This window comes from Idiotropiscis lumnitzeri, chromosome 3 (genome assembly GCF_059441095.1).
Source record: "Idiotropiscis lumnitzeri isolate Australia: NSW breed Sydney's pygmy pipehorse chromosome 3, RoL_Ilum_1.0, whole genome shotgun sequence".
NCBI lineage: Eukaryota > Metazoa > Chordata > Actinopteri > Syngnathiformes > Syngnathidae > Idiotropiscis > Idiotropiscis lumnitzeri.
In genome coordinates this window covers 11,148,328-11,171,333 of record NC_142393.1, presented here as the reverse complement: position 1 = coordinate 11,171,333, position 23,006 = coordinate 11,148,328, and the positions used below count along the sequence as shown (strand labels likewise).

At 40.3% G+C, this 23,006-nt stretch overlaps 1 protein-coding gene across 2 annotated transcripts in view; it reads left to right on the top strand.

Moving 5' to 3' along the window:
• Window positions 1-1,652: 1,652 nt before the first annotated feature.
• Window positions 1,653-23,006, top strand: part of LOC148339906 (delta-type opioid receptor-like) — a 34,535-nt gene continuing 13,181 nt past the window's right edge. Inside the window, exons 1-4 of one of the 2 annotated variants that reach the window (XM_088291097.1) lie at window positions 1,653-1,700; window positions 1,801-1,922; window positions 9,030-9,290; window positions 21,664-21,751. In XM_088291097.1, the coding sequence (XP_088147223.1) occupies window positions 1,677-1,700; window positions 1,801-1,922; window positions 9,030-9,290; window positions 21,664-21,751 (495 nt within the window). In that variant the 5' untranslated portion in view covers window positions 1,653-1,676. The remainder of the gene's footprint in view (window positions 1,701-1,800; window positions 1,923-9,029; window positions 9,291-21,663; window positions 21,752-23,006) is intronic. The other variant, XM_088291098.1, reaches the window with a different exon arrangement.

Genomic DNA, 23,006 nt, shown 5'->3' with positions numbered 1-23,006 from the left:
GCACAGTCTCCAACTGCTAAGACAAAATATTAAATATTCAAATTGAAATTGAAACTTTATTTTATGAGTCCCCAATGGTGCAGGGGTACATCCGCCTGACTTGAGTGCAGGCAGCGTGGATTTTGTTCCCACTCGGTGACGGTGTCTCCGTCTGTCCTGCGACTGGCTGGCGATCGGTTTAAGGTGTGTTACTCCTTTCGCCCATAGACAGCTGGCATAGGCTCCAGCACCCTCCCGCGATGGGTGGATGATGACATGACTTTCTTTTATATATATTTATTATTTATTATTATTATTTATTATTTTTTTCAAAATATTGACTCATTTTAAATTTGATGGCTGCAACACATTAAAAAAAATCTAGAACAGGGTTTTGTTCATCAATTGTTTTTGGAAATTATGCAAGTTATGTATCGTGTGCCAAAGAGGAAAAGGACCTCCGCAACTGTTATCAGCATCTGTGATGGTATGTGAGTGTGTTAATGACCACGCCATGGTTAACTTGCACATCTGTGAATGCACCATTAATGTTGAAAGATTTTGAAGAAACATATGCTACGATCCAAGCAATGTCTTTTTCTTGGACACTCCTGCTGACAATTCCAGGCCACCTTTGGCATGTAATCCAACAGCAGAGCTTCATATTAAAAGACTACTAGAGTGGCCTGCCAGCAGTCCAGACCTGCCTCGCATTAAAAAAAGTATTATGTATTATACAGTCCAAAATACGACAACAAAAACCCTGGACTGTTAAACAACTCAAGTTGTTCATCAGGCAAGAATGGGGGGAAAAAAATCCAGCTACAAATATTCAACAATTGGCATCCTCATTTCCCAAATTCTTAATGAATGTGAAGATGCAAACATTAAATATATTGATTTTGTTGAGTATTCAGTGGAATAGGTGTTGAATTTAACCTACTGAATAATCATTTGAAACTTTTTAGGTTTTACACAAAGTCCAAATTAATAGGAATTGGGGTGTTAAGTAATATGAGTAGTAACTAGTAGGGTGGACAACTAACAACTTTACAGACTGGTCAAGAATTTTGGATGGAAATATAGAGAAGAATAAAAAGAAGCAAGGAAAGAAAAATAAATGATGATCAAAGGAATTAAAATGACAAAAATGTAAGGTAAATTGAATTAAGGAAAAGGGCAATTAAAATTTAACGATGGACCGCAGAGAATACAACAGAGGCGAGTACCTCTGGATCACAGTTCTGGCCTCTAGGTTTGAATTACGGCGTGAGATGCGCGAAAGGAAGAAATGAGGAAGAAATTAAATAAAAGGCAAGACAGCATGACAAAGGGGACGAAAGAAAGTAAGGAGAGGAAAATGATAGCGGAACAAGAAAGAATGAAAGAAACAACCGCCTGTCGCCTTATTTATTGGATCATTTCATCCAAACTAATTCATTTAGCAAAATGTATTAAAAAATACAATTTATTTTTTAACAGACATAGAAAATATAAGAATACAATTTTTAAAACAAGCATAATTGCGAGCAGCGGAGATGAAGATGTTGAGCATCCATTGATTTGTCAGTGGTGGGGGGAGGAGGAAGCATCTCACCCCTCCTCCCTCGATCCACCTCCCACCCATACCACCCTCCACCAACCCACCTCTCCCCAGCCCCCCACCCGACTCCCTCAGCCCGTTTGCCACCCGGCCGATGCGGAATGCTCCGCGCGGAGAGGTAAAGCCGTTCGTCCCTCCTCCTCCCACCTCCCCTTTCTTCATCCGCACCGGACCGACCGCTTTTGGACTAACTAGTCCTTCCACTTCTTCTTCTTCAGCTTCTTCTTTTCCCCGGTGCAGGAGGCTGCAGAGTGAAAAGGGAGCAAGAGGAAGGCAAGGCAGCAGGACGCTGCAGTCAGGCGACAACTTGCGGCGTTGCTACGCGGACCGCAAAGAAAAGGTAAGACCAGGACCAAGAACGGGACCCAGATCCAAACCTAGCTCACTGCAGGCGAATGTGAGGATGGGCAGAACATTGCGGGGAGGTTTTCAAGACATCTGCAGTCGGTCGTGGCAAACACGCGCCGTGCAGATGATGCGTTCAGTGTGCAAAAATGCGGCTGCAGTTTGTAGCCGCGGTGCGTTTAAGTGACAGGTTGCTCGCGACTGGGGGGGGGGGGGCTGCAACATGTTTCCTTCCATTTGTAGACGTACTTGTAAACACCTGTCTGTCTGGCTGAGGTGACTTGTTCTCCTCGCGTGCGTGATGCATTGTGGGTCTTTTGCTGTGATTTATTGACTGGAGTTTTGATGCTGACATAGTTTGCGCTTCATCTGCATGGCAACGGGACCAAAGATGTTTCTGGGATGATAGGCTCACTTGGACACAAAATAAATTGATGGAAAATGTGGAGAAAAACACGGACAGGCTTTTAATTTGGTTTAATGGCAAAGTGTGGTTATGTTTGTGTTGTGATGAGGTCAAGCATGACGTTGGTATAACAACATTAAGCTAAATATGGTCCGTTGCTTTTTATTCATTTATTTATTTTATTTGAATGGTTTCTTCTACCTTTAAACTTGTTGCTTTAATGATGTGTTAATGATCAACAACATCAAACGGTTATATAGGCCGAAAGTATTTAGTGTGACCCGTTGCATTCAATCGACTCATTAAACAGCACCTGAGTTCAACCGGGTTTGTGAATGTTAAGTTTAGTGTGCTGGCCTACATGAGTAGTAAACCAACAGTGGACCACGGTACCTTTATTTTATTTGCATTTCCCTTTTGTTGTCTTCACTGCTAATACGTCCAACCCATTGACATTACCTGCTTTTTTTCTGCATTTAAAAAACAGTCACTCAACCCAAACAAATTGTGTTATACATGCTAGGCCAGTAGATGGTGGTGCCATTTTGTAAAGAAACATTCCACACATGCACTGCAAATTTAATGTAAACACTAAACTGTCGCAATGCCTCACCCGATATTGACACCAAATGTGGATTTGGCATCTCATCTTGTGTTCCCTCATCACTCTTTTTTCTCAGCTAGCACTAGTAACGGTTTCATGTGAGCTACAGCAAGCTACTCGGAGGTAGCAATGGAAACAGAAGCTGCGAGTGGGCACATTTGTGTGTGCTTGTTCGTGCGTGTTCTTCATCATCGGTGTCATCGCACCCGGGTAGTAATGACTTATGTAACCAAAACTATTTGGACGAGGCGTGAAGACTAAACAACTCTACGTCTTCCGTTTTCACTGAGGTATGTTTCTGTTGGTGTGACCTGTTTGCACTTTTTCACACAAGCGTACTTTTAAACAATAAGAAATGTACTTTGCATTTGTTATGAGACTGGATTGGGTCTTTGTACTGTTAATAATGCAACAAACGCACCTGATTGTGACCAAGAAATTGGCTTTGTTTTCCTATTAGTTGTGGAAGAGAAGGCAGCCTTACATGGACACACTCTTTGGACTGTGAGTTGAATGCATATTCATCAAAGCGCCGACACACACACACACGCGCACACACACACACGCAGAGATTGAACCAGGAAAACAAAACACACTCAGACAGATTTATTGACGTACTGAGCATGTGCTGTATTTATCAGACAGATGCAGCCAGTCCTTCATGGGCGCGCGTTCATTTAGGGAAGGTCAACTGCTTTGACGACATTTTTTTTTTTTTTTTTTTTAGCCTGCTGGCAGAAAATTCTACACTTTGAAATTGTGTGTGATTTAAAAAAAAAAAAAAAGTGAGAATGGGATTTGGTGCAGAAAAGTATGTATGGATAGCTACATGAAATGTGAAGAAAAACATGGCGTTGCATAGCAACCCGATTTTCAATAATGACGTGTTACAGAGTGAATATGACCAATCAGAGACAATTCTTTTCAATGGTTCTTCATATTGACTTGATTCTACTGCATCAGCACCGTTGAAACAACTGCCTCGACACCCGTGACATGCAGTGAAAACAAACTGGGTGGTCTTGATTGTGTGGTTCTCGTTCACTCACCAAAGGGAATACAATAACTTCACTCACAGTACAAAAAAAAACACCAAAAGCATTTTCTTAATAGGAGAGTCTAACTAGGTTTCATTGTTAATGTTACCTGTTGTTTGTTTCCACGAGTGGATTAGTACTCGGTGGTACGTGTATGCTACTCATTTTTTGTCTTTTCATTGTCCACCAAATTATGTTAGTGTTATGTTTAGTGAAGCCCCCGTTGGTGTGTGGCAAACTCAAAAGGAGCTTGCCGGAACCTGAAGCTAATCTGAAGTGAAAATTCTGTTCTTTCCTTGAGTGACTCATCAATGCCACACGAATGTAAGAAATTCTAGCGGGCGAGAGAGTTCCGTCTTGAAATTGTTGAAAATCTCTCAGGTTAAAAATGTTTCAGAATCATGTATTTTAATAATTTAATCCATAACCAGTCCTGCTTGGACACAAAGTCCAGAATTAATTCATATTTGTTTCTAATTCAATATTTCAAAGAAAATGTCAAGTCCATGGCAATTTGTTTGTCATTGGTGTGGTCGGTGTTGGGGTGCAGGGCGTCATTTGGGGCTCATCTCATTTGTCGAATTGCAGCTTTCCAGGCCCTCGCTCTCTGTTTACATGATAACACTTCACACTATAAATTCCATTGAGAAGGGCGGAGACTGACAAAGGTGCAAAGATGGGAAAAGGTAGAAATGTTTTGGTGGAATGTTCCAGCCGGTATACGCCCAATTTCATACGTCACCATTGAGGAGCTACAAAACTTCCGCTTACGTTAGATGTCCTTCGATTTAAGAAGCCAGTGGAAGCTCCTCAATGCTAAATCCTCACACCTCGAGGTGAGTTTAAGGCAGTTGAGACGCTCCTTTATATGGCGTTGTGAGAACAACCACCAAGTTTAAAATGTTACAAAAAAAAACACAACAAGGGAAACATGAAAAAAAACACAAAGAATGATTTTCCTTCGATGATCACAGAATTAAGATCTTGTATTTCCGTTGATTTGCTCAATTTGTTGTTGCAAATGTTTTATGTGACTTAAATGACGAATTTGGACAGGAGGCGGTCAACACCCCGGATCTCGCCAATCAATCACGTACAGCAGACGAACGACAATCCAGACTCGCATTTACACTTTGGGACAACTCACAAAAGTTTTTCAGATGAACTCGGAAACTTGAGAAATTGCAAACTGCGCTCGAGAGCTCCAGCGCCAAGATCGGAATCTGGACTCTCTCAACTAAGAGGCAGATGTGCTAACCCTCGCCTTTGGTTGGATTCCAAATTGTAAAAACACTTGACTGTTTGATTTTGTGACAACGCGGTATAAAAGAAGCGTAAACATGACAAAGACAACCGGAGCACTCAGGCTGCCGTTGCTGTGTGGCGGCCACAGCAACGGAAACACTGCGAGGAGTTGGAACATGATCGTGGCTCCTTAAAATGCTTCCGTGCTGCTACACAATTTTGTTTACATCGTCCTTGCCAAGGAGGCGGCATTCTGACGAAAAGGAAGTCCTGCAATGCCCGCAGAGTGGTGAAACATTTCCAAACAAGAACTTTGGTTTGAGCTAACGGGAGGTTAGAAGCTTCTTGATTCCCTCATCTGATTAGCGCACTTAAAGTCTCGTGTCACCGACTATAATTTAAATGCACAGGTAGACATTTTCTGTCGCACTTGTCCTTATTAGGTTTGATGAGCTGGGCGAAAGGCCGGTACAACCTTGACTGGCCAACAGCTAATTGTAGGCCACATAGAGTAGCTCACATTTTGAAACAATTTTACAGCCGTGTGTCCAGTTTTTTTCCAGGTTTGAGTGACACTTTGCTACAAGGTGAAGTAGTCAGTGCATGGCTTGTATAACTACATTTTTTGGCTCAACACACAGCAATTAATACCGAAACTACTCGCAACCGTGCACACCCGAGTCAAAATGTCCAAATTGGGCCCAATTAGCAATGTTCTCTTCCCATGAGTTATGTGACTCGTTAGTTTTAGAAGAGTATAGTTACGGCTTCCCTTACAGGGCTTTTATGACGGTGAACCCAAATAAATAGTTTAGCGTCGTATCATATTACAACAGAATACACAACAAATTAAAAGTCAAGGACAATAATTAGTTTTTTTTTGGTAAGTTAGTGTAAAAAGTGTAACAAAATATTCCTGTCGAATCTCAATGTTATTATTTATTACACGTCCATCCATCCTTTTTCTGAGCCGCTTCTCCTCACAAGGGTCGCGGGTGTGCTGGAGCCTATGCCAACTGTCTTCGGGTTGTAGCCCATCGCAGGGCACACAAAGACAAATATCCATCCGTGCTCACAAACACACCTCGGGTGTCCAATCAACCTAACATGCATGATTTTAGAATGTGGGAGGAAACCGGAGTACCCGGAGAAAACCCACACAGGCAAACTCCACACAGGAAGGCTGGAGCCGGAATCGACCACTGCACCCCTGAACTGTGAGGCCATCTTGCTAACCAGTCGCCCACCAATATTCTAACATGACTATTTAAAATGTGGCTATATGTATATATATATTTTTTTAAGGGTCATTGAAGTTGACTCGTGATTTGCTTTCGCGGGCCACATAATATGATGTGGCTGACCGTATCTTGCCCCCGGGCCTTGAGTTTGTCATCTGTGTAGTAGTTGATGCTTGTAATATGATGAGAGAATACGTCTCTGAATGTTCTGAACTCCTGTTTCTATGTCAGTATTGCTGTGAGCAAAACAAAGTTACCGTGACAACCAATTAAGAGCTTAGTCTACTGGATGTAGAAACATCAATCAACGTTCAATTCCACACAATCGGCTAAACAGTAAGTCGTCAATTAGTCATCCAGAGTATGCTTTTATTCACTGGTGACTCTGGAGGAATTAAAAAGAAAACAAATCACACAGAAAGCGAGAGTGCCGAAGTTTACCCTCTTTCTAGTCTGCCGAAGAGTTGAAATGGAAGTCTGAGCAGGAGCCCAAAGCAACATTAAAATAATAATTTTGAAACAAAACACGAAAACACAGTATGTTCGTCAGGCAAACGCTTCTCGCATGCTTACTATCACACCAAAGCGTGCATGTCTGAGTTTAAAATGTGACACCTTCGCTTACGCAAGAACTGTAATGAGCACCTGCCATCATAAAATAAACTCATTGCATTGCACGATTGCACCCTGTTTTTCCGCCTTGCAGTGATGTGGATGTGGATTGCATATCGGTATGGCGGCGATGCGGTGAAAAAGGGTGGAGGATGGGGTGGGGGGGGGACCTAACGCATATAGAGCCCACATGTATTGAGGCTGGCGGTAACTGCGGGGATGCTGCAGCCGCAGAGTTACTGTTCCGATGAATATTCATGACTGAAGAGAGGCAGAGTGCAGGAGTCGGTTCCGTGGCGACAGTTCGAGGTGTTGTTGCAGCAGCTGGAGTAGGGAAGCAAGCACTGTATAACCAGGCACTGTCAATGTTTCTTCACATCGGAATGAGTCAAAATAACCCGTTAATATTCAATGAGGTGTAGCATCGAGTTTGGAACTATTTTTGAATCTTAGTCCTTCATCTTAGCAAGATTATAACCGAAGCTCGCTAATTGACGGTGACCGTTGTTGGTTTCCGAAACAGCCTGTCCTCGAAATGCTGAAATGATACTCAAAGATTCCACACATTATTAGTCTAATAATTTGAAAGTAGGGCTGCATGATATTGAAAAAAATAATGTAGATTTCCGCTAACCCAGTTCATAGAAATCTCTTGGAGATAGGTATGGGCAATTTTATTATTATGTTTTATATTGATATCATGATGAATAAAAATGATGTCATTGATTTAAAAACTTAGCATTTCTTCAACTTCCAAAACTCAACTACTCAAAACTTCCATTATACCCTCATGCCTATGCATCCCTTTACATTGAACACTCTATTCTTTTCGCCAAGTACAAAACGACGGCATAAATATTATATGGAAAAAAATACTTACAAACGTGAGACCTCAACTCAGCCATTTTGGTAGCAGCATAAAATGAATTGTAGCAAGTCTTCATAAGTCGCCAACGGATGCATCCTCGGTTTAAGCTAGCAGATGAAAAAAAACAGCGGGGTATTTCATGCGTTTTCAATTGGAACAGGACTCAGGCCGCAACTGATGACTTTTCACAAGATCACAAGGACATAAGAACGGACAAGAATGCCAACTGAGAAATGGCTTTTGTGTTTCGACACAGTTTTTGTGGGAATCTTTGTTATTTGATGGAATATCCCTTCTGGAAGTCGATGCTAATTTTCAATTAGCATGTCAATGGCCTTATACAATAACTTCCACGTTCGTACTGGGCTTTAATTTTAAAATGAAGCATATTTTTTATTTAAGTATACAATGTCTATACGTTTTGGAATGTTCCCCCCCCCCCAAAAAAAAAAAGACAAAGCGATAAAATAGAAAATGCAAGATAATATAATTTTCTTGAAAAAAGGAATACACAAATTGAGCTTGATATTGAAAAATGGACGATCATGGCTTAATGATTCCCTTAAAGGGTGTGGGCAAACTACGGCCCGCGGGCCACACACAGCCCTTAAATGTTTTAATCCGGCCCGCCGAACTTGAAAAAAATTAAATGAATAAACCTTGTTAATGTTTTATTTTCTAAATACTGTGGCGTGTCAAAGTCATATATTTTGGTGTAATGCTTTTGTTCACTTTCATTTAAAATTAAATAGATGTTTTTTTCTCCGATGAGGTGAGGTTACCAAAACACTCCATCCATCTGCTCGTCCTCTGTAAAATTTTAGAACCCGCCAATCAAAAAGTTTGGCCACTCCTGCTTTAAAGCATGCTCAGGGAGAGCAAAATCCCGTTCACGACACAGGCTTGCTGCACAAATAGCATGATGCATTCAAGGTTCTTTCAAAATGGCCCATTTTCACTCAACGGACTCATTGTCTGACCGTTTTAACGTAAATGAAAAACAAATTAAATTGTTTTCATAGGATGGGGCAATATGTTTTGTTTGGACCAGCCCAGAGAGACTCAAAGTGTTCTTTGTGTCCTTCTCAGGTCAGATTGCTTAATTAGCAGGCATCCCCTCGCCCCGCGACCTCGCCCAGACATGGACTTCCCCGACGAGCTCCTGCTGGCCGAGCTGAGTCACCTGCAGCTCTACAACGACTCGCTCTTCCAGAACAATTTCAGCGGCGCCTACAACGAAACCGACGCCCTGCTGCCGACCGGAGTGAGGGTCACCATCGTGGTGGTCTACATGATTGTTTGCGTCATCGGCCTGGTGGGGAACTTCCTGGTCATGTACGTCATTATAAGGTAAGAAGAATTCGTTGGCGAACAGAATGTTCCCAGTGTCCAAAGTTGCGAGAAACATCTGGTGTGCAGTGACGGTATAAATTAAACATATTCCGAAATGGTGAGATCACTGTTGCTATATCGATGGAGAGTGGTGGGCGGCGTGTTTAAAACAATTTGATCAAACCCAAACTTATCTATATTTGATTACAATTATTGCCGCAGATATGCTACAGCTGGGTGCTCTCATTTCAAATCGTTCAGAAGTCACAAATTGGTGATGTATGCTTTTATTTTAGATTTTTTTATTTTTCAGGTTAGGATCTTCTTTTTATTTTATTTATTTTTTAACATCTTGTAGTCACATTTAAAAAAAATAAATAATTAATGAGAAACAAGGATGTTTGGGAAAAAAAAAATGTATGACGCACACCCGTGATATTAATCACCTGCACAGTATTTTTTATTTCAATTCAATTTTTACAATTGTTAACTTACTTTATTTTTGCACTTGCACGACAGTAACAAAATAAATAAGATACACACATTTGCACAATTTAAAAAATTCTTAGGAGTCGTAAGAGGTCACTGACATTTTGGGGGTGACAAAGTACACAAAGTATCTGGAATTACAGCACACTTCCCCATGCTTTTCTAACACTCGACATGAAATTAATTTTTTGGTGCTCGATGATGAACAAAGGTGGAGCTTGGGCGTTGCAATGAGGTGAGCAGTGAGTTGTTTTCAAGCATGCTACTGTCTGAAGAGAAAAGCGAGCAGAAACGCATTTTCACTCTTAAATTACACTTCACTTACTCTTCACAACGCGCAGTTTTGCGGGTTTGCTCACCCAAGTTTTAAAATTACGCAGGATTGGGGCTTGCGATTAGTTGAATCAAACAAATTAGGACTTTTATGCCTCAAAGCAATCGCAATCTTCCTTCTTTTATTTTTTTTGGGGGGCCTCCAGTAAACTAAGCAAACATCCAATTCCGAGTCTGCTATTTGTTATCGTAGTAAATCAAGCCCAAAATAAGGTGTTGTCATGACAACACTGACAGAGGAATCTGTCTGGCGATATGTTTAAAAATAGCACTTTTAAATTGACAGTTTTTTATTTTGAAGTGCGATCCGTCTACTGTTGAAGCCGCCCTTCTTCGTTCTCCTTTCCGTCGTTCTAATTAGAGCGCAGGTCTAAAGAGATGTTCAAAGGCAGACGTGGGGTGTCAAAGAGGCCAAATATGATCTCAAACTTCTTTTTTTGGGGACTCTCTTACGCATGACCCTTGAATGTGTCTAGTTTTAGCAGCGTGAGATGTAGGAGATGTCGACCAAAGACACTCGGAGGCGTGTCACGATGACTCGGCTGTGATAGAGGGGGAGGCGGCAACTGTGGGAGGCAGGACAAAGTGAAAGGATGATTCACTTTCAGAGAAGGACCCAGAGAAGGGGTTGGAATGCCAACACAGATGATGTAATGTCTTGATGAATCCGACAAGTACGTATTTTGTATGGGAAGCAATCACGCACCATCATGAGAAATTACAACAAAGGTGCTTTTGTTTCTTGTTTCATCCTTCCTTGTCCTCCCAAGTCTTAACTTATATCCATCATTGCTATTTTGTTGCCATAGTGAGTAGTTTCATGCATTACAACATCCAATCAATCAGGTATGATATAAATCCATGACTTTTGTCAATCACAATTAGATTGATCAGATGTTCTTATCATTAATTTTATGGCACCGCTACGTCTTGGATCAAAGTGAAACCGAACTCGCCCCATAGAAGTGAAACTGAAAAAGAAACGTGTGATGGTAACCCTAGAACAGTAAATGGAAGTGAAATGTAATCACAACATAGGAATGATGTATAGTACAAAGAGACATTAAGTCAAAGAGAATATTTTGTTTTATTTGTATGACAGTTAAAGTGGAGGTCAAGTCAAACATTTTTTTTACAACTATATGTTCTATGTGCCCCCACTTGTCTAATTACTGTATTCTGATTACTATTGTGCTCAACACGTTTTGATCCGTTTCCGGGGCCGGTCATTTCACGCACTTGCTGTCGGCTGAAAATGCCAATGTCACATGATCAAACCCTGAAAATGAGTTTGGTCGTTACCTGAGCCCTGAGACAGTGGGAAACTTACGGTATTTTGTAGTTAAAGTGAACAAAGGTTTTATCCATATGCCAGTTTGACCCTATAGCGGATTGTTTCCCTTTTGTTATATAATATTCTCACGATATATTATGTCCAATTGGAATAAATATTTTGGAACGAATCAGTAATTGAGCAGATGAACAGCGTCCAGAAACGGATGGTGATGAAGTTTATAACCTTTACAAATTGTTTTTTTTTTTTTTGCCAATTTATCTGTCGGGCAGTAAAATAAAGTAACTGCGTTCCTGCTTTCAGTCCAAATCAGAAATTTGGTGCAATTACTCAAGATAAAACTGAATAAAAGCAACCCATGTTGACGTTACGGTGCCTATTTTTTATGACCAGTTTTCTCTCAGCTTGTAGGTGGTGGGGGGACACTTTGAACTCTCATGTTTGAAGCGCACAACAACATCAATAAGGGCGACAAGAAGGCACCCCTACAAGCATCTGCTGTCTGTTGCATCCTTCACAAAAGAAGTTGTGCCTCAGAGAGGAACATAATCAGAGTGAAGTGAGCAGTGAGCTGGCCTAAGGCCGAAGCTCAAGCTGAAGCCTCACTGTGAGCAGCCTTCAAGGACTCCTGCCTGTTTCCATAACAACCCACGCATAGAGTATCCACAAGATACATGTTAGGACTTTTATCAGACCTCAGCATCACTTTTACGGTTCTCTCCAAACTAAAAAAAAACAGATTAAAAACATAAACTTGTACAGATGATATTTTGAGAGATTACGGTGAACATACTGCAAGGGGTGTCCAAACTTTTTCATGAACATTTTTTTTCCTTTTTTTTACTGATAGCCCCAAAATAGTGGTGCCAAACTATAATTTAGTTTGATGGAAGCGCAGTTAAAATAATGATGATGGATTGACTATTAACGTTTTGGTTCAGCTTTAAATAAGCAGGTGGCCGTCCGCTGGTGAATGATGTGTGTCGGACCAGCAAAATTTACTGATGCGCACACCTTTGCTTCGCAGTTAGGGAACAATTGTGATTTTCAATCTAAAATGGCGCATCGACCTTCCTGGCAGTTTGGCTCATTACCACTCCTTAAACTTTAACGGGCCAGCTCATATGAACTCACATCAGACCCATATTTACCGTAATCTTTACCGTAATTTTTACCGTATTTAAGTAAGTAAGTAAATATATATATATATATATATATATATATATATATATGTATGTTTTTTTTTTTTAATTAATATATATATAGACCTCTGAAGTAATTTTGGGCATTTATAAACATCTGTAACTCTTTTATTTATTAATTATTTTAAATATTGTTAATTTATATAGCGTATGCAACGCGCTATATAAAAAGCTGCCCTTCTTTGCCTTACCTGGAATAGACTCCAAGTCACCCATTGACCCCAAATGAGGGTAAGTGCGACAGAAAGTTAATTGTTGCTGGATAAAGAAAGATGATTTGAGTTTTGTTGAGATTTTAAGTTGTCCATGATGCACCACCCGTGCCCCTCTTGCATTGCTCAATAGCTGCTCGGCTTGTTATATCTGCACTCACAATTTAGGTCATATCACTGTGTAAGTACTACAAAGTTCGATTTCTAGTACTTGAGTCGCTGGGTTTCGCAGTGTGCCATTCCTGGTTGCTCATTGCTTGATCAGATGGAGTCATCAAAGTTTTATTGCAATATCAGAAATTACATTTGAATTTAATTGTATCTGTTGTACTTGTTGCATTCGGTTTTCAGGCGGTCCCTGATGCCCTAAGAGAAAAGAAAACGTAACTTGAATGGTGCAGACAAGCCTTTCTTCTTGTTTTTCTTCCGTCCCTTATTATCTGATTTTACTCTTTCATCCTTGAGGCCGCCCTCATCTTCTGGTAGCCGTGAGTGTCGGCTAATGATCACTGTAGACGCGCCGCACAAAGCAGCGTTCAGTTGCATTAGTAAACTTATCAGCCATGTGCGGCTCATTTGCATGCTTCATAATGATCATGAAAAAAAGCCTGCGTCTGAAAACAAGGTGCGACAAATTCTCCTGTCAATTGGTTCTTGCTGCACTGAAATGGTGGCCTTTATCAGTGAGGCATGAAAGCCTTTTTTTCCTCCTTAGTATTGTTCTATCTCGGGCAGATGTTTACATTATTTGTGTATGTGAATAGACAGACAGGAGCACAATGTAACAAAAAACTTTGATGAAAGAGCCTGTATCAATGTCACTTTGGCGCAGCTAGACTCGTTCCATTCAACTCTGTTTTTATTTTGCTTCAATACTGTAATAAGGCATCACTGTGATCGGCTGGCGACGAGTCTTGGGTGTACCCCAACTCGTGCACAAAAGTTCACCCTTGAGCCAAAAGGGGATTAGTACTACGAAAAATGGATAGCGACAGTAAATTTTGTAGAGTATATTTTTCCGTGTTGTTCCGACTATAAGGCACACGTAAAAGCATTTAATTTTCTGAAATCGGGTCTGATGTTTTTACCAGCTGACTTTGGGCTAGAGAAGGGGTGGGCAAACTTTTTACTTGGCGGGCCACAATGAGTTCTAAAATTTGACAGAGGGGCCGAACCAGGAGTAGATGGATGGAGTGTTTTGGTAACCTCACCTCATTAAAGAAAAAAAATAAATAAATAAATACATTTTAAATGAAAGTGAACAACAGCATTAAAACAATATATACGTCTTTGAAAAACCACAGTATTTAGAAAATAAAACATTAACAAGGTCTATTCATTTAATTTTTTTTTTTTTCAAATTCGGCGGGCCGGATTAAAGCCTTTAATGGGCCACATGTGGCCCGCGGGCCTTAGTTTGCCCAACACCTGGGCGAGAGGCTGGGTTCACTCAAGGCAGGTTGCTAGTCAATTCAGAATCAATCAGAATATTTTTCAACAATATTTGTTTTTTACCTAATTGAAATAATGCAAGAATGTAGAAAGAGGCATCATGTGTTGCTTTTGTTTGTGTGGGACTTTTGACATTTACTTAAAAAAAAATATATATATATATAAATATATATATATAAATATATATATATATATATATATATATATATATATATATATATATATATATATATATATATTGCGCTAGTTTACCTCTTTATGTGGCCCAAGTACTAAAATTCAGAAAAGTCATACTTCATGTTCGCTCAAGTGAAATCTTTACATGGTTGTCAGACACATTTTTGTTTGCCATTCACCTTCAGGTTGGGCCTTGTAACCTTCCTTCAAGTTTTATGTTCGTGTCAAAGCTGGCCAAGGGCGACTCCTGTCAGTTGGTTTTGCCTCATTTGCTATCTGTGTGCTATCTACTCGTCCTCGGTCCTCCAGCTTCAAATCGTTTTCACAGATAAATCCACTGCTTGGGGTTGCCTTTTCTTGTCTTTGGGTCAACCTCCCTTCAACAAATTGCAAAATTCATATTAAAGTTTTAGTCCAGTGCTCAACTTTGAATCAACAAGGGATAACTTATCACCATTATTTTCAATTTAGTTTTGCATCATCAAATTGCCGTATCGGTCCTGTGCAACAGACGTACCTGCACCCAATTGAATGGATTAAAAAATAAAAAGATGGTTGCAACAAGCTCCATTGAAACATTTCTAAAATAAATTATTTACATTTGCTTTTCGCCAGATGCCAAGTTTGAAAACTGTGCAACCAATTGTTAATTGTCAATAATATCTCTAAAACATGCGCTTCTTGTTTGGTACTTTCAAATATAGATTTATGTTCTACACAAGTTTTACTGTTGTCAGCCTGAAAGGCATAGCCATAAATATGGCACTCTCTTGCCTTCGATGCACCGATTTGTTGGGAAAGCAATTTGAGACCAGTGTCTTGCAGCAGGGGGAAGCAGAGGCTCAACAGCCTCGTGAAGAGTTAAAAATATAGAATACAGAATAATTATAATGAACAAATATTTCTTTTTACTGTTACTTCTATGGTCTGTAATTTTTTTCCATGTTTTTTTAATCCAATAATCTCCAGAATGTCATTGTCTAAACTGTTGAATTTGTGTTCTTCCTGTACAAATACACGGGCAAGACGCAAAGTGTTTTATTTACTTCACATTACACAATCCCTCACTAAATGGATGGAGAAGGATGGAAATTGGCTGCCGGCAGGCGCCTATATTATGTCTCCGTCACGTCTCCAGTATCTTTTCAGGAACTCACAATATGAACTAATTTTACATCGTCAGGTTGATTGTAATTAATAGTGGTGTTTTGGGTATTTAGCTTTACTGATCGCATTCATTTGAATGTATTATTTAGTTTTACTGAACGAATATGAATAGTGAAGAAGCATGAGGTGAGGCCGATATTATTTTGCCTCATTGAAGGAAAGGTCCCATTGGTGCTGTTCTTTTACTTGCCAGCCACTGAACTGCAGTTCCAAAATCAAGTGCGGTCGATTCATTTTTAAATGTTGTTCCAAGTAAAAGACAAACATGGAGGAAGATAGTGAAACTTAAACAATTCTCAACACTTGACAACAGTCAGCTTTATCCTCGTGAGGACAAACGCTAAAGATGGATGTATGCTTCCAATTGTGGCAACTGTTGTACACGGTAAAATTCGTAGAATGCACTTATTATAAAAAGACTTCATTTGGTCCCAGTAAACAAAGTCAAATTTGTGCGTAAAAACGTTAAATCCACCATAAAATTTATTCTGAATAATTTACTTTCCAAATATAGTCTTCTTGCATCCATCCATTGTCTAAGCCGCTTCTCCTCACCAGGACGTGCTGGAGATTATCGCAGTTGTCTTTGGGCAGCAAGCGGGGTACACCCTGAACTGGTTGCCAGCCAATCTCAGGGCACATGCTCACAAACACACCTAAGCGCAATTAAGAGTGTCCAATCGACCTCCCATGCATGTTTTTGGAATGTGGGAAGAAACCGGAGTACCCGGAGAAAACCCACGCAGGTACGGGGAGAACATGCAAACTCCACACAGGAAGGCCGTGGCCAGATTTGAACCCTCCACCTCTGCACTGTGAGGCGGACCTGCTCACCTCGTTCACCGTGCCGCCCCAAATATAGTCTTTTTAGAGTAAAATATACTCGATAAAATTTATTGTGTAGGAAAGCACTTTCTCTTCCAGCCTGACTGCGCCACAGTGCATAAAGCACAGTTCATAAAGGCATGCTTGGGTGAGTTTGTTGTAGTAGATCAAGCCCATTAAGACACTTGGGATGGAGTCATGGAAATATTATATTCCCACGGTCACCCTGTAACATATTGTGGAGAACCTTCCCAGAAATGTCAAAGCTGTTAGAGCTGTAAAAGGGTCAGAATAACTCGACGCTTCCTGTCCAAATACTTTTTCCTCTACGATAGGCTGTCCACAGACACACAAAGGTTCCTAAAAATCAGTGTACAATATATAATAATAGTCGTTGTGGGCCTTGAAAGCAAGTGCACAGACCTATAATGATTTTCAAGTCAGGTGTCTCTTGGCAGAATGTAGAATAGCTGAACAAAAATGTTGGAGGTGAGCTGCGGAACTCATTTATTTTACCATCGGAGGCTGAGGAGAGGTAAGGTGACATGTTGTGCTGTAATGGCCACTATCCTGTGACACAAAGGTCACATGCTCCGTCACATCGGCGGCTTTCGCCCACGATGATCCGACAAAACACACACGCCCATGGATGCTCCCCATGAGGCTGCTCCAATTCGTGGCCAACTTAACGAAGACACGGGCTGCTGGCGGGTGACAAGCGTCTCAGCTCTTGTCTCCCCGGGAGACGAAATCTGTTACGACTGCACTATCTGAGACACGTTAGCCCGAAGACAGCCGTAAAGTGTCGTCAGTCCACTATCACCGCTCTTTTATTTGATACGGATATGAACGTTGCTAAAAAAAAAAAAAGTCTCTCTGTCGACTGAACACGAAATTATATGCAAGTCATTAATTTTTTATATGCTGCAACTGCTGTATGGGGAGGAAGAGTTTGACTGAGGTAGATGATATTCGTAGGTTAATTATATGACTCTCATCCTTGTTTAAGTTCCAATTTGTTGTTCAGTTTCATTAATCAAACAGAAAAAAACAATTATTTGTTATTCATCCTAATTGGTTGTTGACTAATATTTTGCTAAACGGAGTTCATCTTTTGAGGGAACATGATTCATCTAGAAGCGTGTTGGCTGGGCGCAGAAACAGTACTGTGACGTTTCTCACTCGCTTGAGAATCTTTGGTAAATGACCGATGAACAGCCAGTTTTGCGGACAAGGGGAGAGACATTATTCGTGAGAGTGATGTGACCGGCTTCTCTCCATGACATTGTTTTCTTGACGCATCTCATAATGCTAATTGTCCCGGTTATATTACGCACACTCACAGCTAACGAATGAAGCCCACTCTGCACAATATGCAGCAAGCCAGCCTCCCTCTCACCCCCCCCCCCCCCCCCCCCCCTGCAGGCGGTCCGCAAAAGTTACGGACAATGGTTGGGGGCCACTTTTGTAGATCATGTTCCTCACACAGTTGCAGCTTGGTAATTTTTTTTCTTTTTGCATTTTTTAAAGTTAAATTTGCTGTGTAACAAGTATTTAGAAGTTTGAGAACCATGTCAACGGCGTAGTAGAGGCGTAAATCTCCCCAAAATAAAAATTAAAAAAATAAAAATTACAAATAATAACAATAATATGTATGTATATATATATATATATATATATATATATATATATATATATATATATATGTCAAAATTAGAGCCTCAACTCAAGATTAATTTTTTAAAAAATTAATGTGATTAAATATTTTAACTCAGTTAACTCTGTTATAGTTTTTTCAAACACTAATTTGCATAACTTGGAAACTAAATGTACTGTACAAGTTTTGAGAATTGAAGGATCACACACTTCATATTTGGTGATTTGACATTAATTATAGCATATTATTCAAGAAAAAGTCTCACATAAAATAGTCATGGAAAAAATGTGATTAATCACAGTTAATTACTATTTTTGTGATTAATCAGTTAGCACACAGACAGCACTAATATATATATAATTGGTGAGAAGTGTGCTTTTTCTGTTCATGGCAAGCTCACCAATGTGTGGGTGTGCGTGTGTGTGCAGGCGTGTGTGTGTATTTACGCATGGCACTAATGATTCACACTAGCCATGAGAGGTGCCAACCATCTCATCAGAGATTGGGGGCTCAGTGTCATATTCAAGGACATTTTGGAGATGGCAACTGGAGGAACACACCTGCACCTTATCACATCTTTTTTTGATTTATCTCACTGTTGATGAAACACAGGGGAAAAATAACCTTTTAGTTGTTTTTTTTCTTGCGCAAACCAATCTCTCAGGTTACCCAGCAACAACATTTCTAACGGGTTTAATACATCAAATCTTACCTTGGGGAAATGAAGATTGCTAACATTGTGCGAATGCATTCGAATTAAACAAATTCATCAGGTTTAAAAATGATTGGATTTGAGCTGTTCGCAATATGATCGCATCCTTTGAAGAGATTGGGACAGGAGCTATGGGGTGTGGGTGACAATTGGTCAATCGGAGAACTGTAACCAATAACAAACTACTAAGAGATTAATGTGGAAGCAATGATAGAAGTTTGACCAAAATTTTACTCCATTTTTGTAAAAAGTGACAACCATTTAGGCCGGTGGTGGGCAAACTTTTTGATTGGTGGGCCGCAATGGGTTCTAAAAGTTGACAGAGGGGTCCGACCAGGAGCAGATGGATGGAGTGTTTTGGTCACCTCACCTCATCTGAGAAAAAAAAAATACATTTAATTTTAAATGAAAGGGTACAAAAGCATTACAACAAAATATAAGTCTTTGAAAAACCACAGTATTTAGAAAATAAAACATTAACAAGGTTTATTCATTTCATTTTTTTCCAAGTTGGGCGGGCCGGATTAAAATGTTTAACGGGCCGCAATGTGGCTCCCGGGCCGTAGTTTGCCCACACTTGATTTTTGGCTCATCTGTCAGACAGTCAATTTGAACTTTGGCCTCAGAGGTTTTTCCATCCATTCTCTTCCACTTATCAGTGGTCGGGTCATCGGAGTAACACCCTAAACAGCGATCATCCCACCTGGAAGGCGAGCATTAGGTATCCTAGCAACCACATCTTTCTCTTCTTGACGAGGACGGGCAGCAGCTCTACTCTGTGCACCTCCCTGAGCTTATCAGGGTACCCACCGGCCGTTTCTGGAGTCCAACAGGCCAAAAATTAGATTCCTTTTTCAGCCTGACGGCATTCCTCACCATCGGCGTCCATCTGTAGATTTGGGGATTGTTGCCACGACAGCCACCAACCATCTTAGTGTCACAGTTCCGAATCGTCTAACGCCTCCATCAATATGTGGTCATATTGGTTGAAAACTGAATGAAAGTTCTTCGAACAGTGGACTCCATACAGACCCTCACAAAACGTTCCGGTCAGCCAAGTATTTTGGGATTTTAAGAGCGTGAGCTAAGGAGTTCAGATTGCCTTTGTTAGGTTGGAGAATTTGTTGCGTGAATGAAAACTAAAAAATCCTCTTTAATTAATTGTAATGCAGTGCTGTATTTAAAATAAAATCCCCCAAAAGTTAATAGATCCTCTGACAGTATATTTTCCGTTTATGCAGTGACGAGCCAACCCAGCGCTGGCTTCCGAGTGTGAATAATTCAAAGTGATGATTAATATTTGAAAGCGGACAGCACGCCGGATGAAAGAGTCATCAGATTGCAAATTCCTTTCATCCCGGTTCCTGCCTCCAACTTTAATGGAGAGAAGAGGAAACGCGGGAGTTGGGAGTTTGGAGACCGACTGGAAACCAAGGAACTTGTGATTGAGGAAGGTTTTTGCAACAATTGGACAAGGGGCGGTGCAGTGAAGTGAACAAGCACGGTATCAGCTGCAAAGAAAGTAAACTCAAGGAAATAAACTTTGATATATTTGTACTCCATAGCTTTACGTTCACTTATGAAGGTGAAGAAATGACAATTATGAGGCCGTTGTTAATTATTGGGCTGCAGGCATCTTTTTTAAGGCCAGAATCACACAGGCATGATATCAAGGTTTAAGAGTCATGGGTTCAAAGCACAATCTTTACTATAGATTCTCAATCTTTATTACGCCAGAGATGAGAATAATATACTCCTAAAAATATGATAATAAGACAGTGTCCCCATTGTTCTTGTTTGACTTTGTCACCAGGGGCCAGCAAGTTCTATGAATAAGGCCGCAGGGTCGAGGCTGGGGGGGCAAAAAGGGTCAAGTGCCCAGCTCTGCACATAAGCATGTGTTACACTTATCTTTGTGGGGGCTATTTTATCGCAATGTGTTTTCTTGTTCTTATTTAAGTAAGTCCAACAGTTGAGACCCGTTGCTGATAACCTGTGCCAAGTGCAAATGGGGAGTTGAGTCACAATCTAATTTGTTGCTTCATTCAATAATATGATTACGCAATCAACCACAGATAGAACAAGATAACCAATTTAATGAATCATAATTTCCCCCTTGGTCGAGGATTTTATGAGGAAAGGCTTTGAAATAAATTTGGCCACTACAAACACCTTCCTGTGTATATTCCTCATACGTTCTTCACTTAACAGTACTTGTTGACCGCTATTTTGTGGTTGGGTTTTTCGCTTTTTTGTGTTTGTTTGTGGGTTGCAGATCAAATCCTGATGTGGGATGATGTTGAATATCGCTGGGTTAATTTTCTGCCCACCTCCAATCTCGTGCTCGATCACCACTGTGCCCTCAAAGGTCTGATTTTTAGGACACTCGTGACGATTACAATTGTGCCAAACATCTACATGTCTGCACTGGTGTGGAATCCTCTTGTCTGCCAAAAAAAAAAAAAAAAAAAAAGCAAATGTTTGATAAATGTGTAATGTATCCCTGGAAAGAGGTTCCGAACAGCCATCTGACACCGACCAGTCTGTGCATGCCATGGATTTGAACAAAGCTGCGCCAGTTGTTAGTGTCTGACCTTGTGTGCAGCTTGTTCCATCACTCATGTTAATAACACTTGAAAAGGTCCAAGTCAGTCCAGTGATACCAGGACCGACTGGTTTAGAGTGATGCTCTAAACGAATTCCAAAAGCTGAAAGGTCTGATTAAAGTGCCCCGCCCGCCACGACAAACAGCAGACAGCGCACCTTTGTGAATTTTGATACAGCATCACTGCTGTGCTTCTATTTGTCATTTAGACTAACTGAAAGTGTTTGTGGGTGTGTGCGTGTGCATGTGTTTGTGTGTTTCCATAGATACACTAAAATGAAGACAGCTACCAACATCTACATCTTTAATCTGGCGCTGGCTGACTCGTTATTCCTCGCCACTTTACCATTCCAGGTGAGCTCTTCATCAATTCTAAATTGTCAAAATCAACAATTTAATGGTGTGAAATATCTATCTAATGTAGTTTGGTTCGTAGTCTACATTTCAAAGATTGTGTTGCGGAGTGCGGCAAAAACTAGAAGACCCAAAAGCAGAGAGGCAGGGAGGTATGTCAGAATGGATCTTCCCTCTTCAAACAAAATGGTATTTCCGGAAACAAAAAGGCAAACAAGGCGCTGAGAAAAATGCAAATATAAATTTAACAAAGTCCCAAAATAATAATTAAAGTAGCAAAGAAACCGAGGGGGAAAAAAAAAACACTCAGCTCGACAAGAAACATGACCTGAAAAGAGGAAAAGGGACTTGCGACAACAAACATTTCGTAATTTGTGGCGTTCTACCACTCTAAGCAACGGATATTTGAACAGAGGCAGACGATTTAACAATGTTCACAGACATGTATTCTTTATCCTCTGCAACGACTACTATTCCTGTAACTCACAGAGAACGAACCTTCTGAGGATGTCTGTATTATACTGCCCCCAGGTGGCCAAGTCGTGACCAACAGAAGGAGTGGCACAATGTGAAGTTGAAGCTACAAATGTGGCAATAACGGATACTTTCTTAACATTTGACTTCATTATCTAATTACTGTGTTTGAAAGTACAATTTTATAGAGTATTAATTTTTCTGATTAAAAAACACAGTACCTAAAATTATTGCAGTTTTTAGCGGATTTTGGCTTGAACGCTTTCATGGCATTTCTATGCATTTTAATGGACAAATGATATTTGAGATACAAGTATTTTGTTTTAAGAGCATGGTAATAGAAAAAATTAAACTCGTATCTCAAGGTTCCACAGCTGAGGCGGAGAACTTTGAACTTGCTCATCAAGCCAGAATAAACTTCTCATATTATTTGTTACTGAGTTTCCATTTGCATAAAACATCCCCATTTGGGCAATGACAATGAAAAGTAAACATCTTTTAGCATTCTCACACTTAATTTGAATATTACAATGGTAATCTGATTTGTTTTCAAGACTGGACTTTTTGATGTATAATGAATCCATTTTTAGGCTCCTCCCCCCCCATCCACCAAGTTGTGTGTGCAATCTCACAGACAAAGACAAACAATCAGTGACCTCAAACTATCTTTTCTCAAAAGTGATCAAGGCCAAATGATTATTTTCATTTTTAATTAATGTGCAAATGAAGTCTAATCTGTGTAAGGATCAATTAACGGCGTGAGCAAAAGGTGAAGCGGTTT